Raw genomic sequence first — 23,975 nt, forward strand, 5'->3', positions numbered from 1 at the left:
AAGTTTGTTTCACCAAGTAATGCAGCCGAGTCAATAGCACCATATATTACTTTGATTACGAAGAAAATGCCAAGAACAAATTTACGTTTCTCGAAAGGCACTAAGGACAATTTCACTAATTTCATAGCGGGCAAGAGAGGCAATCGAATCTCAAACCAAATTCCTAAGGGCAAACAGCAAGAATAGCTTTTGAACAGATTCAATTGAATCTACATAGCACCTGCATGAAGGAGACCACACAATACAGGTATACTCGAGTATAGGTCTAACCAAACACATGTACAGCGTTTTCGTAATATAAGGATAATCAAGCTCTTTGGACCGCCTCTTCTTGATTTTAACCAAGCGCGGACCTATCTTTACTTAACGAGAGCTCAATATGCAAGTTAAAACGTAACCTATGGTCAAATAAAACGCCTAAATGTGTGAACGAATCGAATGAATGACTTCCTTCTTGAGAATGAAAGCTTCTCACATTTACTCATATTTAGTTTCAGCAGATTCAAAGAGCACCATGCAAACAAATTATTCAAGTCACTTTGAAGCTGATGTGATTGCGATTCTACGGAGAAGGAAGAAACCGGTTTGACATCACCAGCATACATTAAGATCAGACTGGAATTAATCATTGAAGGGAGATCATTAATGTATAAACTAAATAAAATAGGACCTAAGCGGCTGCCTTGAGGTACGCCAGACTTCACGGGGAATTCATTCAAGGTGATGAAGTTAAAGAAAACCCTGAATGATCTATTGTGCAGATAAGAGCTTATCCATTTCACTAAGTAGGGTGGGAAACCAGAGGCTTGGAGTTTAAAGATAAGTAGTCTATGGTTAATCATATCAAATGCTTTGCTTAAATCAGTGTAAATAACATCTGTGCGAGAGCCGCTAGAAAAAGCCTTGAAAACATGACAGGTAAACTCTAACAAGTTGGTGACTGTAGATCGCCCTTTACGAAAGCCGTGCTGGTGCGGAGAAATATACGAATTAATGGCAAAGGCCAAATGCTGAGTCTCAATACGCTCGAATAACTTGGGCAAGACACTCAACTTGGCTATGCCTCTGTAGTTCTCAACGAATTGTCTACTTCCACTCTTTTGGATAGGAATAAGGAAACTACTTTTCCAACATGAAGGGAAAACACCTAAATACAAGGACATGTTAAAAATCTTTGAGATAACACCATATAACTCGACAGCGCAAGATTTAAGTACACATGATGGAATTCCATTAGCTCCAGGCACACAACTATATTTTAGAGAGCTCAAGCCTTTAAAAACGTCATCTTCAGCAATAAAAAAAGTAGGAATTGAAACCAAGTTAATTAGTCGCAAAGTTAGTTAGTCGCAAAGTTTCGTCGGAAATACTCAGCAAACAGATTTGAGATTTCAAAATCATCCGAGGAAGCAAAACCATTAAAAGAAAGATGCGAGGGATGTGTGGAAATTTTTCTTTTTGAGTTAACAAATTTAAAAAAGTATTTAGGATTAGCAAACAGAGAAGATTTAATGAACTGAAAGTATCTGGAAAAATATTGGTGATTGAGGGAGTTAAATCTTGCCACCGAGTAAGCGAAAGAGTCAAGAGAAGAGTCACTTTTCGAATATTTTTTGAATAGCGTGTTTTTTCTATTCTTGTAAAAAAATTATTAAACCATGGGGCACACCTGCTTCGAGGTCGGCACTGCTTGATCAGAACAGATGCAGCAATAGCTAGATTTAATGTATTTGTAGAACGATGACGATAAGCTTTCAACACTTCCGGTTGAGAAATCAAGCTGATATTTCAGCAATACAGTATTGATTTTATGAAAATCGTAATATTTATTTGAAAAAGTTGGGTTTGGAACATTAAAACAGTTCAACGAACCATCATGCTTGCGATGAAAGGAAATACACATTGCTGAATGATAAGGATCCTAAGGTAAACTGAAAGATGAACTACGCTTTACCCTAATCCCAGGGAAATTGGCAAAGCAGAGATCAAGCAGTCTACCATTACAATTAGGAGTGCGGTTGTATTGAACTAAATTATGCACAAATAATTCGTTAAAGAACACAACAGCTCTATGAGATGTTGAAGTAGGAATCATACATTCATTATTATTACTGTTACACCAAGTGACTTGAGGCAAATGGAAGTCACCCAACGCAACGACCAAATTGGTGGGTTTCGACTGCTTGGCCACTTCACAAATGAGGGCGGCCTTTTTCTTATATATGGAGATATCAGAATTTGGGGGAATATAGGAGCAGGTTATAAATAGCTGTTTATTAGGCATTCTCACTTGAATGGCGAAAATTCAACGTCAGGAGTATTAGGAAATTCAATTGATTTTGACGGAAATGACGCAGATTTGGGAATTAATATACCACCACCAATGCTATTCGATCGATCATTTCTGAAAGCCTGGAAAGAATTGTGGAAAAGTTCAGACGTATGTAGATCAGGTTTTAACTAAGTTTCAGTGAAGGCCAAACAGGAGAACTCCGTGCCCACTGAATTTAGCAAGGTAGAACGAATTTTTGAATTCAGGCCACTAACATTTCGATATATGAGAGATAGTGAGCCTGAAGAAACATTTAGTTTTTTTGATGGGGACAGGACTACTGGTTTAGTAATACGGGGTCGATCACGGAGGATAAATTTCTTAATTAAGGATCCAGTACAACAACGTATCAATGTTTTCAGTCGGAACAAGAATTTTAAATTTCTAGATTGAGAAGGAGCCAATTTAAAAATACTAACCAGCTAGGACTTTCGCCGCCAGATAAATTTTTTATGTTGTCCACAGATGTATCGTGTGCCAATCTTGACAAAAATATTGCTTTTCTGGGAGGCACTACCGTCAAGCAAATGTCATTACTACTAGGAGCAGTAGGGTTCACGACTGGGGTGTTTTGAGTTGGGGAGAATAGATGGGGTTACCAAAGGAGCAGTTTGTGCGACGTGCCCAGCGTTCACACTCGAACAGCGAAGCGAAGAGGATGATTTATATTGCTCTTTATTAGTTTTAGGCGATGACGCCTGAGTTGAGTGAATGACGCCACTGGGAGGCATAGCTTAAACTCTTGCCATTTGAGCATAGCTTCAACCAGAAGGATTTACCGGCCTATTTGCAACTTTTTTGTCAAAGACCGTCTCAGCCATATCGGAAACGCAGACGTTCTGAATCGCACTGAGGAGAAATTAGAGGTGACGTACCACATACTACGCTACGAGTTGTGATTTTACTAGCTTGCGAAGAAGGGGAGTGCTCAATAAAACGAGACTCATCAAACCTAATCTTAATCTTAATCTGAAACTTTTCCCACAAGGAGCCGAGATGTTTACTCAATTCAGAGAAACCATTTCTCGTGTCCGTGAAAAATTTGTAGAAGTCTAAGTCCTGCTTCCTACAGTCAGGACATGACCATCGTAAGCCTTTCAAGGGGTCAATAATATCGGCACATTTTGCATGGCCAAAGCGATCGCAAAGCCTACACGAAACGAATCTTTCAGATTTCGTGACCGTTTTCGCGAGACAAGGTGTATATAAACAATCCGTGGCCAGTCAAAAAGACAGAAGTGGATTATGAAGAATAGACAGAACAACTTGCAAAAGGATCCACTACACAAAATTTATCGACCAATTTGGACAAAACTTCTCCGTTACGTTGACACTGTAACAAGAGAGCAAAAGGAAAACAAAACTACAAACACCAAAAAAATTAAAAAAGAAAGAAAAAAACAAAAAAAAAAAAGAGGGACTTATGTCAGAGCTCAATCTTTGTTTGCAAAAATCCAATGAATCAAAGCGTAAAGAAAAAATACTTCTTTTACTTTAAATTCACTCGCTTTCTTCTCACAGTATATTACAAATTTAGACAATAAGGAAAAATAGCCACGAAATTCAACAAGAAATTAAAATATTAATTGCCGAAAAAATATAGACGACTATACCGCACGCGCAGAGTTGCCAAATTTGATACAAGCATAATTTTTTCGCAAAATTCGCGGAACATTCAGTACGCTTTTGCCTAATCACAATATATTTTTGGACTCCCCCCTATGTAAGGATTAAACCTGTACTTCATTAAGTTGCGTTTTGGGCCCACTTTGTCAGAAATGCGCACATAAAAAACAAGCCTTTATATAGAAACAAGATATAATTTTTGTGTTCTATAATAAAAATAACAATTGTATTAGAAAACACGGTTTAGGGTATTTAAAGGTCAGCCTTGTTCCTATTTGTTTTAATTTTAGGTTCTGAATTGATCAAGGCATGCATGCGTTAAATTTCAGCTTCCCTACATGCGCCATGGACTTGATGTTACCAGTTTATAAAGCACATGTAGAAACGTTTTCTTAGCTGTATGCACTTTTTGTCCTGCCAGGTCTTGGTTTATCATACTCAGCACCCTTCTTCAATCACTTTAACGCGTTGTACTTGCGTTTACATATCAATCGTTAATTTCTCCATCATTCTAGTTATCAAATTTCAATATGACTGTTAAAAGATAGGTAAAATAATTAGTAAGGATATCTAGCCGCGACATTGGAAAAAGTTTAATGAGTTTCTTCGACCATTTCAAAAACAGAAGAATGAGAGATGCAAAGAAATTAAAATTACATTTTCAAGTATTTCAGAATTAGAAATTTGTGCATAAGTTTGAGCTTATATTTTTCAAATTGCTTCCATGTATAACGTCCAAGATATTATCAATTAGAAATGTTACGGAAGGTCGTGTAGATTTTAACTTCAAGGAACATTTTCTCGCCATTTGGTTCGCCATGTCTACACTAAATAAAATTCTGTTATAGAAATATTGTAATCATTTTTTTCAATTTTTATAAATTTTTATTTTGAGTTTAGTGAATTGTAAATTTAAGATTTATGTAGTCTTGTTGCCCATTGCCTTCGACTTCTCTTTGTCCTAATAGTTTCCACAATCGTTATATGTTTTCCCCAACAATTTTGTTGCTAAAACGATTATCAGTTGTAACGCTGCTTTCTCTAAACAGCCAAATTAATTTAACAATAACCTACCCCACAAAATGAACATATGACAGAACATTATTTCTTCTGGTGCTTTGATGATATTAACTTTAGAAAAGAACCAGAATTTATTTTGAGAAGCTGCATATCGTTTTGAACGGGAAAAGCAGTTCACCAGTAATAACATAGGCATCAGATTTGTAACACTTCTGACTGCCCTCAATGAATACCAGACTTCGGAAGAAAGAGCAAATTTGTCAGTCTTCGTTGTCTTATTTTATCGAACTAGATAAAATATTTTATATCATTGAAATTACTTCTTGAAAGACAAGCTATGTCGCGTTCATTGTTCCAGAGAAATAAAATGTTTTATATGCGCCAGGGACATTTAAAAATGAATGCTTTGAGAGTTCCTCTGCTTTTGTGCAAGTTGTTATGTTTTCTATTACATGACCATCAACGAGCAGAGAAAACGCAATTATTACCTTCTCTTCCACAACATTTCGTTTCAATTAAAAATATGGATCGAATGTAAACAATTTCTGCACAGAGGGTTTGTTCTTACTTTGTAAAAATTTCCAGAAGTAAATGATTGAAGAAGTAAGAAGAAATAAGCGTAGTAAAGAATTATTTTATATAAATCCTTTAGAAATCCTTCTCGTGATGTCGATTTACGTTGAACTTTGCCTGAAAAAATAAGTAGGAATGTAGAAAATTCTTTTTAAACAATACTTTGGACTGGTTAAGAATGTGATATCGCAAATTTTTATGCAGGAAATTTCGCTTAAAGATTTAAAAAATGGCCCATTTTAATCCGCTTAATACCTGCAGATATAGATATATGAACTCTATATGTTCTTTAGCTCTTTGCCCAACCTATGATTCTTCCAGATTACCTTTGCGCATATATGTACGCAAGTTAATTTAAAAAAATTCTCCTTAGCTGTACAAAATTTTAAGAATCTCGTCGGCCAGAGCAGCTTATGAAGCGTTGAGGCCTAGTTGGAAAATAATTGAACACTTTGTGAAATATGGGATTATCGCATCTATTTCCGGCTTCAATAACTTTAAGTCTTATCTTAAAAAAAATCAACATTGAAAAAATCGATATCGGATCGAAAATCATAATCGATTTTGAAAAATGTGAATCTCTGCATTTAACGTAGAGAAAAGAACAGGCATAATAGCTCAAACTATCTGTAAATGTATGGAGAGAACCGTCGCGAATAGCCCGTAGTAATAAAAAGATGATTGAAGGAGATTTATTTTCATACAAACAAACAGAAACGGACGCATCTCATGTCGTTCGCTTCTTTGAAACTCCTTTTCGGACAGTACAAAATTTAGTGGCGTTTTCGCGTTTTGTGTTATTTGTAAAAAAATCAAATTACATCTGGTCGTCCATATATAATAACGCTCATATATTCATATATATTTCGCTTACACCAAGTTTGAGTCAAATCAGCATAACGTTAATATGTACAACTGGCTGGAAACGAACTTTGACATTTATCACTTTTAGATGCCGAACAATACAATTGACATATACACATAGCCACATACACGCCCATGTATAAAGAGATACATCAGCGACGATATAATAAGAGACCTTTCCTTGGCAACATTTTTTACATAAGAAAATAAATTGAATTAAATTGTTTTTGTGAAAATTTTTTATTTTTTCCTAATATTCAGCAAAAAATGAAAATAAAAAATTTTTGTAAAAGTAAAAAAAGAAAGAAAAGAAAAAGTAATCCAAGAGAAGAGTACTATGGTGTTAATAAAGAAATTATTAAACATTCACAGAACTATTCATTAAAATATTTTAGTGAAAATTTTTATTAAAAAACTTTGCTAATATTAATTTCAATTACATATGTTTTGTTACACATCAAGGCAGACACAAACTGGGAGAGAAGCGGCATAAATAGACATGTGCAACAGCACATGCGCTCTGCTGCTCTGAGTGTTATTTACTATTTCCTTTTTCTTCGTCTCTTTTATCAAGCCTTTGGCTGGTGTGACATGTCACGCACTTTTCTCTATTATTGCCTTTCCTTTTTTTTTCTTTCTCTACATACCATGTTACGTCATTTGTGTTGCACAAATATCTTTTATCCCTTAAATAGAGGGCCTTGCTTTCCATGTAAAGACATGTACTTAATGCAAAAACAGCGGTAAATAGCTAATACTTCTTTAACATTAGTAAGCGAGACTGTAATGACGGCAGCAACTCGGGAATTTTCGCTCCTTTTTGAGAAGAGTGAGGTTATAAATCGTTTACGCAGTTTATTTATGAAGCACATAATTTCATTTCATTATTTTTTTAATCTGTATATATTTGATGTATAAGGCAGCCACTTAGGCCTCTTTTATTTATCATCTTTGATAATTCAATCAATGTAAACTCTTTTTCCTTTTACCTTGAAATCACACTCTTATCTCCTTCAATCTGACTACAGTAACTTGTTCAAATAGCGATCGTTAAATGTTATGACGTTAAAGTCCAAATAAATGCATGAAATTGTCATTCTCAAGAATAATTTCATTTATTGCTGAATATTTCATCGATTCGCAAAAACTGGAAAATACAAAGTCGTTGATTGATTTAGGGGTTTTGTTCGCCCGCAAATTCCATTTTAATCCGCACAATGAGCTCTCCTGAAATAAAACTATGGCGAAGCTAGGTTTTATTGAACAGTGATGAAAAGACTTCAATGACCTATTCTTTACCCGAAGGCTATAACATGAGAATAGTGAGATCAATACTTAATCATCTCCGCGTTGTGTAGTGTCCTTCCTATAGATGTTTGCCCGTAGAAATTTTGTCTGAAACTGGCTTGTCGCATTGCCCCCTTATGAAAATAGGTTGCTGTTGTACATTAATCCTCGATGTGCCCTTCTTAGTTGAGTTGATAAATGGCACAATTGACTCGCCGGCTTACTACAGTGTTTCTAACCGTTTCTCTGTGAGTCTTATTTTAATAAAACACAGCTATTGCTGCTATAATCATAAGCTTTTCAACCTATTTAAGTTCCTTTACGCGTAATACGCTCGGTTTGCTTATGTCGTATCTAAATTAAATTCTAGTCTTGATCTCTTCGCATAATTCGACAATCGAACTGAAAATCGGTTGCCAAACTGTTTGCATGTTTACAATGGCTTAGGTGTTCACTACTAAATCACATTTGTGCCGGAGTTTGCCTTTCTGGTTTTCTTTCCTCTTGTGTACATGAATTTTGTTCTTGTTATGTTTTCTTCATTTATAATAATTTACTCATAATAATTAGCAGAAGATTTATTTCTACAAGGCAGTCGAATTCGGCCGTTAAGTAATTTTACATGAATTTCACGTGGAAATAAATAAGTAAATAAATAAATAGGGAATAAATAAATAAATATGCAGATATGAAATTGTAAATGTAGGGAGTTCCTACAATTTATTATCTTTAAAATATTTTATCTGCCGTTCGCCGCCAACTGAGAAGAAAAGCATTAATTTCGTCGTTCCGTTTGTGGTACACAAAAATACGCGCCTGAGCCATGAAAAGCGGTTTGGCCCCATCCAGCCATATAAGGTTAATGAGCAAAATCGAACAAAAAACTAACAAAATTGCTATCGTTTGACGCTGGAAGCAACTTGACATTGTTATAGTAACTAAAAAATAAACTGTGCGAGATTACTATAAACCACTCAATGCTATACAATTTTTCAAAACTCAACTACGGCTTTTTTAATAAATAAAAGATTCTAATTTATGTTATTAATAAAGGAACTTGAGGTTGGTTATGGATATATTTTTATTTTGAAGTGTCCTTTATAAGAACCCGTTTGAAGTTTTAGGAAAGTTTATTGATGACCTGTTAGCATTAAAGTACGTAAAAGAAATTCGACTATTTTTCATGTTCGTCGTATTTTTCATGAACGTCCTGGAATTGCTAACACAAAAAAAATTAATTCGGCAAATAAGAAAATTATGTTCGGTTGGGGCCGAATCTTGTATATCCCTCGCCATTACAATCTTTAGCGCCTTATGCTTTTATTTGCTGTCATAAAAGAAAAGAATGGGATGACATTAAAAGAGAAATGACTATAGCACCATAATTTATATAGAATTAAGACACTTAGCTTTTCGCATTCCGCTCTCCAAGACCTTTTATTTGATACTTATATAACAGGTATAATTGAGAAAACTTAGCCACCAGGCCGTGGTGTCCACCATGTTTATTTTAGAATTAAAGCATTTTAGGAAGATAATATATCTCAACTTGAGAAATTTGCGAAATAGCTTTAAATTTTCTGTCTTGCTTAATGTATGATTAATCAGCGTAAAGCCTCAAAAAAGTGGAAAAACGACAATTTAATCACTCGTAAAATTTAATTCATTTTCATTTACGTTTTCATTAAATTGACTTCGCGTTATACGAACTTCTGTTAGGAAAATTCCAATTCCTTATTTGCTTTAGTGGTGGACCGTTGCTTTAATTTTTTATAAATTTTAATGAGGAGTAGAAATATTATCTCTATGAATATTCATTTTAATTATCTGAAAGTAAGCTTCAGAAACATTATACGTGAGTTCCCAAATTAAATTATGCACGTTTTTCAAACACATATATCTGCCGCCATAATGCATGTTTTCTACCAAATTAAGATTGAAAATGAACGAGAAAAATTCGTATCTATATACATAAATTTCGAATAAGAAGAATGAAAATTATTGAGTTAACGTAACGTGAAGTACCGTTTCGAAAAAATTCTGCTTTGTGAAAAAAGTCCTCAAATTTTCAAGTACTCTAATCACTACTACGGAAAATCAAATTTTTACGACCTTCAACCGCCCACATTGAGCTGAGTCGTTCGTGAGTACTTAAGAAATAATTTCAAAGAACACTCAAAGAGTCTCAAAATCTTTTCGCATATTTTTCATATAGAATAGAATAGAATAGAAACCTTATCTTACTTGTCTGAAAATGGGACTGAAAATCGCCTAACTTGCGACTTTAAAGTCGCCTGAAAGTCCATCTTATAATCGACAAATTTTAAATTATCCAAAAAATCTTTAAAGCTCACTGAAGTTTTACTTTATTTACAATTATTGCATCATTTTTATTATTTCGCTCACCGTCTAAAAAATTGTGAACACAGCATTTGCAACAAAAGACATCGGAAAGCAAAACTGAGAAGACTTTTTCTACGTACTGCAAACAGTTAACACAATATATCCATTTCATCATTGGTTTTCTATATGTATTGTTATAAAATTCGCTTTTCTAAAATACAGTCCGTATCACTGGACCATGGATATTTTGTTCAAGAGAAATACACTTCAAAGTTCTTTTATTCACAATTATATTCCTTAAAATGTACGATTATTCACAATTTATTTTTGGCAATACTTTCGATTGTTCAACTCAAAATTCTTTTTCTACTAACTCACCCTTCCACAAATCTTCTATTTATATACATTTTTACCATGATATTACTAGTATCTAATTTTATAGTTTCACTTTTAATTCGTTAACCTGCTTTTCTGATACTCAGCTTCCTCGGCCGGCACCTGCATAATGCGCTTGCGGAAGTGCGCTTGGTTTTTTCCTGCCTGTTTTTCCACTAATCGTTTTCATCGGCCGGCAACTGCTTTTTTAGAGAATTCATTATTTAATTAGCTGGAATGAACTGGATTTGGGATTTCCGTAACACTACCCTCCACTTAATCTTGTTCGTCCAGAACAACGTTGTTTCGATAGGCGGTCAGTTGGTCCAGGTGTACCACTTTGAATTTAGTTCTGCCTCCGGGATGTTTTCGTATTCATTAGACCACATCATTTATCCTTGTGATGATTTTGTACGGACCTTCCTAGTTACATCACAGTTTCGGTGAAATACCTTTTTTTCGTGAAGGATTGTAAAGTAACACTAAATCCCCTTCCTTAAATCCATGAATGCTACGCCCCAAATCGTATCCTGCTTTCATCCTGTCACTTACGATTTGCGTTCTATTTCGAACCTGTCGGTGCTTGCAATAAATTTAGGGCTACATCGGCTCTTTCTTTTTAGTCTAGTTGCTTTAATGAAGATAATAACTTTATTAACAGTATACTTTTTTTACTTTTTTTGCCACTTTTTCGTATTTCTTTACATTATTTTAACACAGATTGGGCGTTCTTTTAACAAGATTGACCGTTTTTTAACATAAACTTGCAGTAACAGAGATCTGCCGTTTTTTTATATAACATCACACATATTTAATATCTTTTACTTTTTTCACTTGCTTGACGAAAACTCGTGATATGTTAGACACTTGCTTGACACTTACAAAAAAAAAGACAGATAATGGTTAGGACAAAGTAATTTTTCTGAGTAATGAAAGAAGTGAAAAAATGAAACTTTCACAGAAACTTATTCAAAATGATCAAAAGTTTCTAATATCAAATCAATCCTCAATCAAACCTTAATCAATGCTTAAGCAAAATTTCGTGCATTTTATGTTAATAATTCCTTGGTAGCAAGGGATTTCTTGCGAACATTTACTACTTGATATTTTTAATGCTTACCGTACCATAAACAATTAATATTGGTATTAATATTAGTATTATAGTAACGTCGTCTACCACCAACTTTGGAGTTTAGCAAATAATGTTTGTTTGCCGCGTTCTTTTTACAGCAATCACCGAAGAATGCGGCTTATTTTGCTAAGCTTATTTTTTAGTTTGTAATACCTAGAAATATTGATCAAGATTTTTGAGTAGATTTTGTCACTTATGTCTTTCTATGGAAAAAGAATACATTGATTTGTATGGACCGACTGATCGCTAACGAAACTTTTTAAACTGTAAGTACAATCACTTACAATTACCGTGAATCTAAAGAATCATTTGATGCTCGTAAAAGGTTTTTAAGTTACAAGCTACAACATACTTTGTCGCTAGCATAAAAGTGTTTTTTTAACACGAATTTTTTGTGCCACTATATTACAATGTGTGCTTAACTTAATTCTATACCATTGTAGCGCGTTTTAAGAATTTATGATCCTCCTTCACAAAACATACAGGTTTTATGGAAATTAAAATGGGCTGAGTTTAATTCAATTTATTTCAGCGGAGTGCTTTCATCGGAACTGAACCATTTGAAGACAGCTAAGATAGGCTACAGAGAATATACGAATACCTGACAATAGACGGTTCTTTTTTTAGTTTTGTAGACACTTACTACAGCAGCTTGAGAGGACCTTTCTGTAACTAAGATTGCACGAGAATTTGACAAATATGTTTGCTGTAATCAAATTTACGTACTGTTCACTCAATTCGTTGTCAGTTTCACTCCAGGTTGCTTTTCTGAGAAAAAATTTTATTTGCTTAAAAGTTTTCACGATTTTTTTGAATTCCACTCAATTATTTTACAAAAAAAATATTTATTTTTTTTTTAAATAAATTTTAAACGTCATTTCATGGTAAACGCTCACGGAAGTATTAAAGGTAAACAAATTGTTAAGTTTTCTCTTATTTATGTGCATACAAAGAAAGGAAGAAAACGTAGGTTATAGCAAATCATAAAACTCGGTTTGCGCCGAATGTAATGAAAACACAATTTCTTTCTTATATTTTTTTGCTTAATATTTAAAGCTTGTCTACGCATATGAAAAGGATTATTATTCGGAAAAGTCTATTATAGCATTCATTTGAATATAATAGATTAATAAATTAGATTACTAAATTTTTTAAGAGGTTTGATACTAATGCCGGCTTATATTTAATTATTATTAAAAAAAATAGTATATGTTTTTTGTATTTTCCAGCAAAAATCTTAATATTTTATGTAATATTTTATGCGGCATTAACTGGTTTCTTTGCTGCCATGCTAGCTGTATTCTACCAAACTTTGGAAGTAAATAAACCTAAATGGACGTTAGATACCGGCTTAATTGGCACAAATCCAGGTAATTAAATAAATTAATATATATAAACTTATGCTTACATTACTTAATTAATTGTTAATTAATTATTAATAAATGCTATTAATTGATTAGTTATCCAGACCTTTGATGTTCTCTACAAGTTTGCCCCTCGTTTTCTCAATGGCTTTTTGTTTATTTTAATTAAATTAAGTGAAAATTATTATGCCAAGTAACTCTTAAGGTTACTTTTAGCAATAAGCATTTTACATCCAATAACATACCCATTGGAAAAGTCGCAGATACTTTTTATTCATTTCTATTAAATTTCTCGTTTATATGCTATTAAGATTTATTTTGAATCAATTCTGTTATTGTACTTCTCACTCGAGTAAAAGGAAATTTTATTAACTAATTGATTTCATTTTTATATTTACTTATAAGAGTCAACGATAATTTATTATGAAAAGCAAAATTCAAATCCATCTCTGTGCTATTTTGACGTATGTCATTTTTCTTTGTAAACCATCCTTCGAACCGCACATTAGTTTTGTAGCTATTTATTTGCACTAAAACTAGTTACAATTTCTATACTTGCCAGCGAACAAACGATAAGATTACATTAAATTTTGTTTGCCTTTTCCATGCATTTCTTAGATACGCACACGAAAAAAATAGGCATACTCTACCAAATTAGTATTATGTGTTCTATCTGACTGAATGTCTTCAAAAAGCTCGTATTCGCACAAATCATGCAAGTTTACTCAACGCGCGGCAGGTCGAGTTTGCGATTGCTACAAACCATTTAGTTTAAAAACAACAATCTTAAAGATATTGATCCAAGGTTTGTCATAAAATTTTATCAAAATCTCAAAGAAAGAAATGCATTGCAAATTTTGCATATTGGCATGCTGTATTGATTGTTACCGCATGAAGCGGATGTGTTTCCTGCTTGTTATACCGAACATAAAGCGTACATTAAATTGACGATTCTTTAGATAAAAATTACTGCGATCTTACAAAAATAATAAGAATGAGTTTTATTCGAATAACGCGGTGTGCTCTTTTACAACTTTTTCTCTCCGAGCCGCGCTATTAAGAACGAAAAATATTTTTTTTCGCGTATACTTCTTATATTATTTTGTATACCTCTTAAGCCGGAATAAATGTGTGTTGAAATCATGATTCAAGGCTTTGTATAGGTGAAAAAGTTTGTTCTCATGTATTTCAATCTCTTTCTTCTTACTAAATTGTAAGGGATAATTTAAAGGAGAAATTTCATGGTTGGAGAGAGTAGGAATTTTTGGACTTCGCAGTGAATTACGTCTTTACTTTCCTTCAAAGTAGAGTATTTTCTGGCTCCACAATATAAATTATTTATTTATTAGCTGTCTATCCACCGCGCTACTAACTATTAACTAAAGTATTGTATCCAATCAACTAAACTGCTAAGTCCGTCATTCTTCTGTAAAATATTATAGTCTTTCGCATGTTTGTAAAATGTATTAACCCTTGGCCATTTCATCATTCTATCGCAATATATAACCCTACAGATGTTTTTGAACTGTTACCCACGGACGTAATTCATTTTCATTACATTTTCATTAAATTATTTATTGTACTGTACACCACTTGTGGTACAGGGCATATTAGTTAGTGCGGCCATATGTAACACGCAGAAGGGCTTAAGATAAGCCCACCTTTATTAAATCGATCGATTCAGAATCATAATATGAATTGATTTAAGCTCGTCTGTCCGTCTGTCCGTCTGATATCTGTCCATGTTTTATGGGCACACAAATTGTATTCAAGCTACAGTTCGAAATTTTTTAGATATTTTGATTAAATTTGGTTCGGATCGGTTCAATTCTTCGATCACTCTACTTATAACATCTTATTCTGAAAAGCCGTTATGTGGAAAAAAATTATAATATTCAAAATTTCCCGGCAAAAGTGGTTAACGTAATTCATACGGCAAAATAGTACAAATTTCACTGCTTCAGGATGAAAATTGAATCATAATAATAATTTAATATAAATAAATTAACTGTACTAAATTTAGACCATCTCGGCCTGTTTTTTGGAATCTACCGTAATAACGATTTTCATTGATCCTTTGTAGAGCAGAAAACCCTAAGTTTTAATATATGGTGATCGAAATTGACCCATAATATTATAGTAATTTCATGCAAAAAGTAACTCTACAAATTTTGGACAATCTACGCTTATTTTTGGATCCTGTCCTATGTAAGGATTAAACTTATACCACATCAGGTTGCGTTTTGGACCCGCTCCCTCATAAATACGGACATGAAATATATGCCTTTATACAGAAACAACATATAATTTTTGTGTTCTATAATAAAAATAAGAATTGTTTTAGGCAATGTGGCGTAGGGTACGCAATGTTGTTACTTGTTTTAAATTTAGGGTTTTTAATTGTTCAAGGCATGCATGCATAAATATGAGCTTCCTTGCGTGGGTTATCAATCACGAGTAGAAATGTTTTCTTTGCTATGTGCACTTTTTGTTCTGCCAGATCTTGATTTATCATACTCAGCACCCCTCTTGAATCACTTTAACGCCTTGTACTTGCGTTTATATACCAATGGTAAAAATGGTCCATCATTCTAGTAATTTGTTCTCCGGATGGGTATATCAATATGCATACACCTTATTTCCATTTGCGGCTATTCAATCGTCAGGACTAAGAGAGCCATCTGCGCGCTTTTGCATCAGAAGAGAAATAAGGAGAAAAATGTGGGTCTGGCTTGCTTTCTTCTGTATTGCATTTTCAAAAATTAGCGTTGCCGGCCGATTGAATTCTTATTCGCAGTTCATGTCACAAAACTTAACATCCCTAATCACAGTGTTCACTCGTCCAAGATTTTTGCATGTCCGAAGTAGTAAACATGACCTTTAGAAAAAATTAATTGTGATTAAAAAGACGCTTATTGTTAATGTTTCATCTTACGGTAAATATTCCATAATTAAGAGAACATTAGACAAGTTAGTTAGACAATTTTGCAGATAAGATGAATCACACCTATGTCTCCTATGCCAGAATTCATGGTCTTGTATGCTAATATTTGGAAAAAAGCAGAATCCAAAAGTAACTATTTAACCTCTATGCTATTTACCAATTGTTTCGAGTGTACTTAACCATCTCACTAGTCCTAGTTCCACATTCTTCTTCTTAACCCTGTTTTACATTTTCCTATTCGAATTGAAACTTGCGGACTAAAGTTGATTTTTTTTCAACGATTTTCCAATTTGTCTTTTAAATTATTTTTGTCAGTTAAAATCATGTCTTCTTCAAACAAACGATTTCTACATTAAATCCAAGTTTAATCTTACGTACAGAGATTTTCTGCATATAAAGTTTTTCATTTGCCATTTCCCGAGAGCTAATAGTTGAGATAGATCCAACCTTTAATATACCTATCAAATCAAAATCACTTTCTGCATCGATCTAAACATGTCTGCCCACAGGATCATCTGTGTTTTTTCTTGCGTCCAAGGTACAGGAAACAATTTTTGAGATAATGCGACGATCGGATTACTTTTTCAACCACTCTCCATCTAAAAACTTATTTTAAAATGTCGTTATATGAATAACTATATTAAGCGAACTGGTGTCGGTTGTTTAATAGGGGAACATGCATCCCCTATAGTGTTTATTTTTGTTGTTTTTATTGTTGATGTTTTAAGTTGATCATTTCAGTTAATATTTCTTTATTCATTTTAAATTCCTTTCTTTAACAACCAGTTAAGTAGCATATTTTTATTATGTTTTTCCAGGTCTTGGTTTTCGACCAATGCCACCAGAAGCAAACGTTGAAAGTACCTTAATTTGGTATGAAGCATCAAGACGCGATAACTTTCAATATTGGGTCGACGAGACTAAAAAGTTTTTAAAATGTAAGCAATAAATTTAATAGAAATATTTTTCAATTTACTCATTATTTATCTTTTTCGCTATAAATAAATATTCGAATTTGAATTATTTACACATACATACAAAAAAATAGCGTACGATAATCTACCGAGAAAGAATCAAGTGAATTGTTCATTTGAACAGCCACCACCCGATGGGAAAGTCTGTTCTTTTGAAATCACACAATTTTCACCCTGCACCGAGCAAAATGATTTCGGTTATAATTTGCCTCGACCTTGTATATTCCTCAAATTAAACAAGGTATGTTTTTAAATTAAAATGAACGATATTAATAATAAAAAAGTGTATGTAACCCAAAAAAATTTGAATTATGTAAACTTCTTCTTGAAGATCTACAATTGGGTGCCTGAAATTTACAACGATTCAAAAAATTTACCAGAAGAAATGCCCGAAGAGTTGAAGCAGCATATTAAAGAGAAACAAAGCTTGCGGCCAAATGAGGTAAAGTTGAAAGATTAATTAGGAATTATGTAATGTTTTTATAATTTCTGTTTTTTTTTTCTTTATTTATTTTTTTACATCTTCTCGCTTTTCTCGTTTGATAGACCAATGTTGTCTGGATTAGTTGTGAAGGCGAAAATCCCGCTGACGTTGAGAATATTAAAGCACGTGATTATTATCCCCGCATGGGTTTCCCTTATTATTATTTTCCATTCAAAAATATTGACGGTTATACGCCACCAATTATTGCTGTGCAGTTTACCGTTGAAAGTAAGTAAAGATCTCTTTTGTTTTTTTATTTATTTTAATTATAAAGAAATAAACGGCTGTTTAAAGATTTTTTTGCCGAGAATTTACTGCAACCACTTACGTTAATTGCTTTAGCGAGGAGGTTAAAGAGGGACACAGTCACCATGTGAACCTTTCAAGATTTATACAGTTTTCATAAAAAAGGAAGCTGGGCTCGCTTTGAGACAAACCTTCTCTTCTGATACCCATAACCAAGATATTAGAACAAATCAGTTTTCTCTCGTCCTATAAAAGAGATAGGAAATTCACTAGACATGTTTCATCCTGCAGTTGACTCAATAATTTAAAGTCTGCATGTTCAAAATTCGGCATATACCCTTTTTTTTTTTTATGATATGACCGATTACTCAAGAAATATACCCTAGTCGTGTAACACGGGTATGGTGGGAAAGAATTGCAGAGACAAAAAGAGATAGGGAAATTGTAGCGGTCCTGTGTGTATGTATCCAATCGGGAAATATTATGGTTTTACCGACCGGTTTTATTACTGTTACGGCGAAAGCAAACTCTGCCGCACTGAGATTTGACCCACTGATAATAGCCGTAGAAGTTAAATTGATAACTATTTTAATTACAGTTTCAATTTTTTCCAAGAATCAGTTCATGTAAATGATGAAAGAATAAGAATAGAAGGGAATTAGGGATAACGAACAAAAATAAATGATTTCCTTTTCTTAAGGGGATGAATGGCAGATGCTTACAAAGTTTTCAATGTTCTTTATATTTACCAAACGGGCCAGTAAATTAAGCCGACCTTGAGGTTTCGACGGCAAAAACTAAAAATGAATAAATAAGTGTTCTTATGGGAGTAACTTCCTTCTGAACTTAGTGCAACTCGGTCAAGTGAACACTTTGCATAGTAAGATAAAAAGAACTTAGTGGACTATAAGATACGAAATGTTACAAAGAACCTGACAAGCAAGAGCATTAACTGCCATAATTAAGCAAAACATTTCAAGTGTAAAAATAAATTCAGCAAAGAGAAACTTTAGGAGATGAATCTGCCTATCCTTTAGAACAAAATGTGTAAAGAAATTTTTACGTAAGATGCAGTAAATTCTAAGAAGCAACTGGTAATCAATTATTTGATTTCATTGCATACACACCTATCTGTCCCTTGTACATAACCATACACCAGTACTTGTTGGTGAACGGACATTACTATATGTTCATTTACCCGTAAAAGTAAAAAAAGAAGAAGAAACTAATGTTTTCTCAAGCGTAATCTGTGGTTAATGCAATACTAACCGCAGGCGGTCGGCGAATTAAAAGCGACAAATATTTGTCTGCTTTATAAAAAAAAAAAAAATTATAGTATTTGTTTGGTATTCCATGCCAAAGGTAAGCCGCACATACGTGAACATACGAGAGTCCAATAAAGAAGAATTTTGATAAAATTTTACCGCAATAATTTCTGCGGAAGGAGCTGTTTTTTTCTTATTCATATAATGAAATTATAGTCAGTTGCCTGCTACGAGCGCAATTATGAACTGGGCATGGCTATATTTAAATACAACATTGAACCTCGATTGAAGGTACACATGCCAAGTACTGCTTCTCTCAAACTGTTGCGGCGTAAGGCTTTCGAAAACTTACGGCAAATTGGTGCATATGATATCGACTCAAAACCCAGAAGGCGAGCGTTTCGGAACGCTATCAAGGAAAGTCTAATTCAAGAAATCTTCAATGGTCATTCATTTTCTTAATTTATAAATTAAAACGTTTTCCAACAACTAGTTGGAATTAACTGTTTGGCAAAACAAATCTTTATATGGGACGTAGTCGAAAGATTGGTCCGATCTGAATCACCGAACCGTTTATGCTTGCGGCAAAACACCGCAGAGAAATGAACAGGCAAGGTTAGATCGATTCAGAAAGTGGTTCGGATCGATCGACATTATAAAATGTGGATCTATCTCAAGTCTTGCTGCTTGTTACGTACATCCGCACAAACGTGCAAAAATGAAACTGTTCACATGCATTGAAAATATTAAGAACACGTAATAACACGATCCAATATTTACAAATGATACGAACAATTTAACCGTGATAAAGGAGCAGTTGAAATGTATTTGTTCTCTCCGTATATAGGTTTTATATTTCGATTTTTTTGATTTTCTAAGATTAATTTTTATATAAACGTCTACTACGGTCATAGCAACGAAACACAAATTTTTCATTTGTTAAAAAGAACACAAAGGATTCCAAAGGAGCCAACAGAAACGATGTTATTTAACTTGGTTCCGTGTCAGCATAGAAAATCTCAATCGATATTTCGGGACCTTTCATATCATGTTCAAATTTTGCACACATCTTTTCGAGGACAATACAATGTTTTACAGTCGGTTTTTCTGTGCAATGGTAACGCGCGCATTAAAGTGTGTCGGAAGGGATATTTTCAATCGATGTTTCGAGCGCATTCGTGCCTGATCGTGTCGTACTTTTGGGTACGCTTTTGTATCCAATGACGATGTAATGTAACATTGTCAATCTTAGTATCCGAAATCGCATACGCCACTTTTTCTTAACTATTGCTTTATTATGGGTATCAAATGAAAGCATTTAAAGAGAACACTGCGAATTGCAATAAACAATCAAATCAAAAGTAAATTATATAAAAATCTGTTTTTTAAATCAAGCCTTCAGTTAAATGTTCTAAAAGGTAGGACATAAATTTTATGCCAGTGAATTCTACATATTTATACAAAAAATTGAATCGCTGTGTGGCCATCTGCCTGTTGATGAAAATTCAGTAAAACAGGTATGTGTTGACTTTAAGCATAAATTCCATTGACAATCGATCAAATCGAACAGTTTTTATGACGCTTATATGACGGCTTATTTTGAGAAAGATTTTATATATTTTATTAATTTTTTTTATTTATTTATCTTATTTATTTTATTTTACCAATTTATACATGAAATTCAACTAAAGAAAATTACAGTCGAATTCAGTGCATCTTAATAGAAAATCTTATACCAATTGTTTTAAAACTAGTATACAATAAAAAGGAAGAAAAAAAGAAGAATAATAATAACAAACTAAGTTTAAAAATAATATAAAAAGTTAAAAATAGTAATTCATGTATAAATAAATAAATAAAAAGGGAGAAAAAAAAGAAGAAAGAAAAAAAGCATGTACATAACTAGCATAGAGCCACACCCACAATCAGTACAGGACCAAATTGCAAATGAACCATCAGGCCATCGCAAAGATGCAAAAGTTTGGCAACCGATAACAATAAACAACAATTAATTTTCGAATCATAATGACTTATTAAGGTTACAGGTTAATTTAAGTACGACATAGGTAAATCGCGCGTATTAATCAATGTTGCTTTAATGGACATTAAAGAGTCCGATCATGAGAATAAGTGATAGACGTCATTTAGGTTTCTGCAAACAACTCTGAGCGGATGAAACAGCTCATAATTGTATTTACGTTGACTAAGCTCAATCAAGACACAGCGCCTAGAGAAGGTTAGGGTCATTAAAGCTTATCTCACCAAGTAATGCGGGCAAGTCAATAGCACCATTTATTACTTCGTTTTAAAAGGAAACCCCAAGAACAAATCTACGTTTCTCAAGTGATGGTAAGAATAGTAGAAGCAACCTATTTTTACAGGAAGAAAGGCAATCGTGTCCCAACCCAAATTCCTAAGGGCAAATAGCAAGAATTGCTTTCGAACAGATACAATTGAATCCACATAGCACCTATATGAAGGAGACCACACAACAGAGGCTTACTCAAGTATAGGTCTAACCAAACAAATGTAATTTGTCGTAATATAAGGATCATCAAGCTCTTTGGACCACCTCTTCTTGATTTTAACCAAGCGCGGACCTAGCTTTGTTTAACGAGAGCTTAATATGCAAGTTAAAACGTAATCTATGGTCACACAAAACGCCTAAATGTGTGACCGAATCGAATGAATGACTTCCTTCTTGAGAATGAAAGCTTCTTACATTTATTAAGATTTAGTTTCAGAAGATTCAAAGAGCACAATGCAACCAAATTATTCAAGTCACTTCGAAGCTGATGTGATTGCAATTCTACGGAAATGGAAGAAAACAGTTTCACATCATCAGCATACATTAAGATCTCGCAGGATTTAATCCGCGAGGGCAAATTATTAATGTATTAATGATTAAATGAAATAGGTCCTAATGGATCCTAAGTGGCTGCTTTGACGTCACGAGCTAATGAACTTAAACAAAATCCTGAATGATCTAAGATAAGAGCTTAACCATTTCAATAAATAGAAAGGGAAGCCAGAGACTTGGAATTTAAAGAAATGTGAGTTAAGGTTAACCAAATCAAACGCTTTGCTAAAATCAGTGTATATAACATCAGTGCCACTAGAAAAAGGCTTGAAAACATGACAAGTAAACTCTAACAGATTGGTGACTGTAGATCTTCCTTTTCGAAAGCCATGTTGGAGAGGAGAAATATACGATTTGATCGCAAAGACCATATGCTCAGTCACAATTCGCTCCAGCAGTTTAGGCAACACACTCAACTTGGCAATGCCTATGTAGTTCTCTACAAGTTGTCTACTTCCACTTTTGTGAATAGGAATAACGAATCAAGTCTTCCAACACAAAGAGAAAGCACCTAATTTCAAGGACTTGTTAAAAGTCCTCAGCACAAGATTTAAGTACACATGATGGAATTCCATCAGGTCCAGGCGCACAACTATATTTTAGAGAGCTTAACCCTTTAAAATCGTCATTTTCAGAAATAATTAATTAAGAAATTGCAACGAAATTAGTTATCGGATATGAGAAATATTTAAGTGGTACATTGTTTTAAGTCTTCGTAACAAGATCTGAGAAAGATTGTGAGGGCACGAAATGCCTACAAGATTATTCTAATAACGATTTGGTTGATGTATAATTACCGAGCGTTCTTGAAAACTGAAAAAATAAAAATTTTTTTTTTTCAATAGCCTCTGTATATAAAAGAAAATCGTTTCTATGCTAAGAGTTAAGAATATATATATATAAATTTATGCACGATTATAGATTACGTGATTATTACTTAACAATTAATCTAACAATAAAACAAGAAGCTATTAATAATTATTATAATGTTTCATTAAGTTAGCATCAATCTACATAATGAAGTTTCATTACGTATATTTTCGAAGAGAATATTCAAGTTTGTAATAATTGAACACATTCCAGTTGGAACCTCCACTTTTTTGATGCATTATATGCAAAAAGTATGATAATATATTTTTCTCTAGGAAAAAGCTGGAAAAAGGAAAATAATTAATACATAACTATAAAGAGTGAGTTATTAAGCGCTGTTTACTCGAACTGCCACGTTGATCACCCCATATTAAAATTTCCGCTGTACTTCTAATCGTTGTTTATAAATTGAATAAATCGATTATATTTAGCAAGGCGTGGCGATGAATCGCCCACGCAGCCAAGGCCTACATATAGAATGAGTTAAACATTTTATATAAAAATATTATATGTTTAGTGTTTTGGAAAATACGCGAACTAAACTTATTTAATTTTACAAGTTAGCCTAAAAGTAGACCGCCATAACTTTTTTTTTACTATCAAATTAAGCAACGCAGTAGTGGAATAATCTGTTAAATGGCAAAGCAGTGGTAGAATAATTTGTTAAAAGGCAAAGCAGCAATGGAATATCCTGTCTATTACAAAACATTGAAATATCTAGACTTTTTTCCACCTGCACTTTTTGTCAGACGAAGAGTTTTATTAAATACAATATTTTCCATGTAATTCTGTTCATTTTTATATAGGTATGCATAATGCCGATACATTTTTATTTCATCAGTGAAGCCAGTTTCATTAATAGCAGTACTTTGCCTCCTTAATTCGTTTAAAAATGTTTTTATGTGTTTATTTAGTTTTATTATTATTCATTGCGATCTCTGAGTGCCTTCTAATAAGTGTTTCTTTGGATAGCGCACAGTTGCTTTCAGTAAACTGTAACACTTCGAATAAAAAACTGTGAAAAATTAGAGATCGATTCAATTAGTACGAGAAATTAGAGTCCGATTCAGTTAGCGTGAAGAATTTCCATTTAGACGATTACTCCTACTGTGCTATATGACATTAATTTGGATGGCTTTAAGTCGAGTGCCTCACCAAATCGACAGGAATTTCACAAAATTGATCAAAAGTATTCCAACACGCTATTAAACACCTCAAAAACTTTATTTTCTCATAGAAAAAAGCATCTTCACCGGCTTGCGTGTACTTTGCGTTGGGATGAACAATGGGTATAAATTCTATTGGCCACTTTGCATAACTTGTCGGACAATTCGTCACAGATTACGCATAATCTTACGTTTGCGTTGTGGTGATGTAGCTTCTTTAATTAGGGTTTCGGTGAAATCGGATACATAT

General features: G+C 33.4%; 1 protein-coding gene across 3 annotated transcripts in view; it reads left to right on the forward strand.

The window, feature by feature from the left end:
- Positions 1 to 23,975, forward strand: part of LOC119641912 (sodium/potassium-transporting ATPase subunit beta-2) — a 55,702-nt gene that overhangs the window by 28,223 nt on the left and 3,504 nt on the right. For all 3 annotated transcript variants that reach the window (XM_038040827.1, XM_038040829.1, XM_038040828.1), the window contains exons 3-7: positions 12,782 to 12,922; positions 16,679 to 16,798; positions 16,909 to 17,075; positions 17,166 to 17,276; positions 17,381 to 17,546. In XM_038040827.1, the coding sequence (XP_037896755.1) occupies positions 12,782 to 12,922; positions 16,679 to 16,798; positions 16,909 to 17,075; positions 17,166 to 17,276; positions 17,381 to 17,546 (705 nt within the window). The remainder of the gene's footprint in view (positions 1 to 12,781; positions 12,923 to 16,678; positions 16,799 to 16,908; positions 17,076 to 17,165; positions 17,277 to 17,380; positions 17,547 to 23,975) is intronic.

The sequence above is a fragment of the Glossina fuscipes genome, unplaced genomic scaffold (genome assembly GCF_014805625.2).
Source record: "Glossina fuscipes isolate IAEA_lab_2018 unplaced genomic scaffold, Yale_Gfus_2 188, whole genome shotgun sequence".
Taxonomy (NCBI): Eukaryota; Metazoa; Arthropoda; class Insecta; order Diptera; family Glossinidae; genus Glossina; species Glossina fuscipes.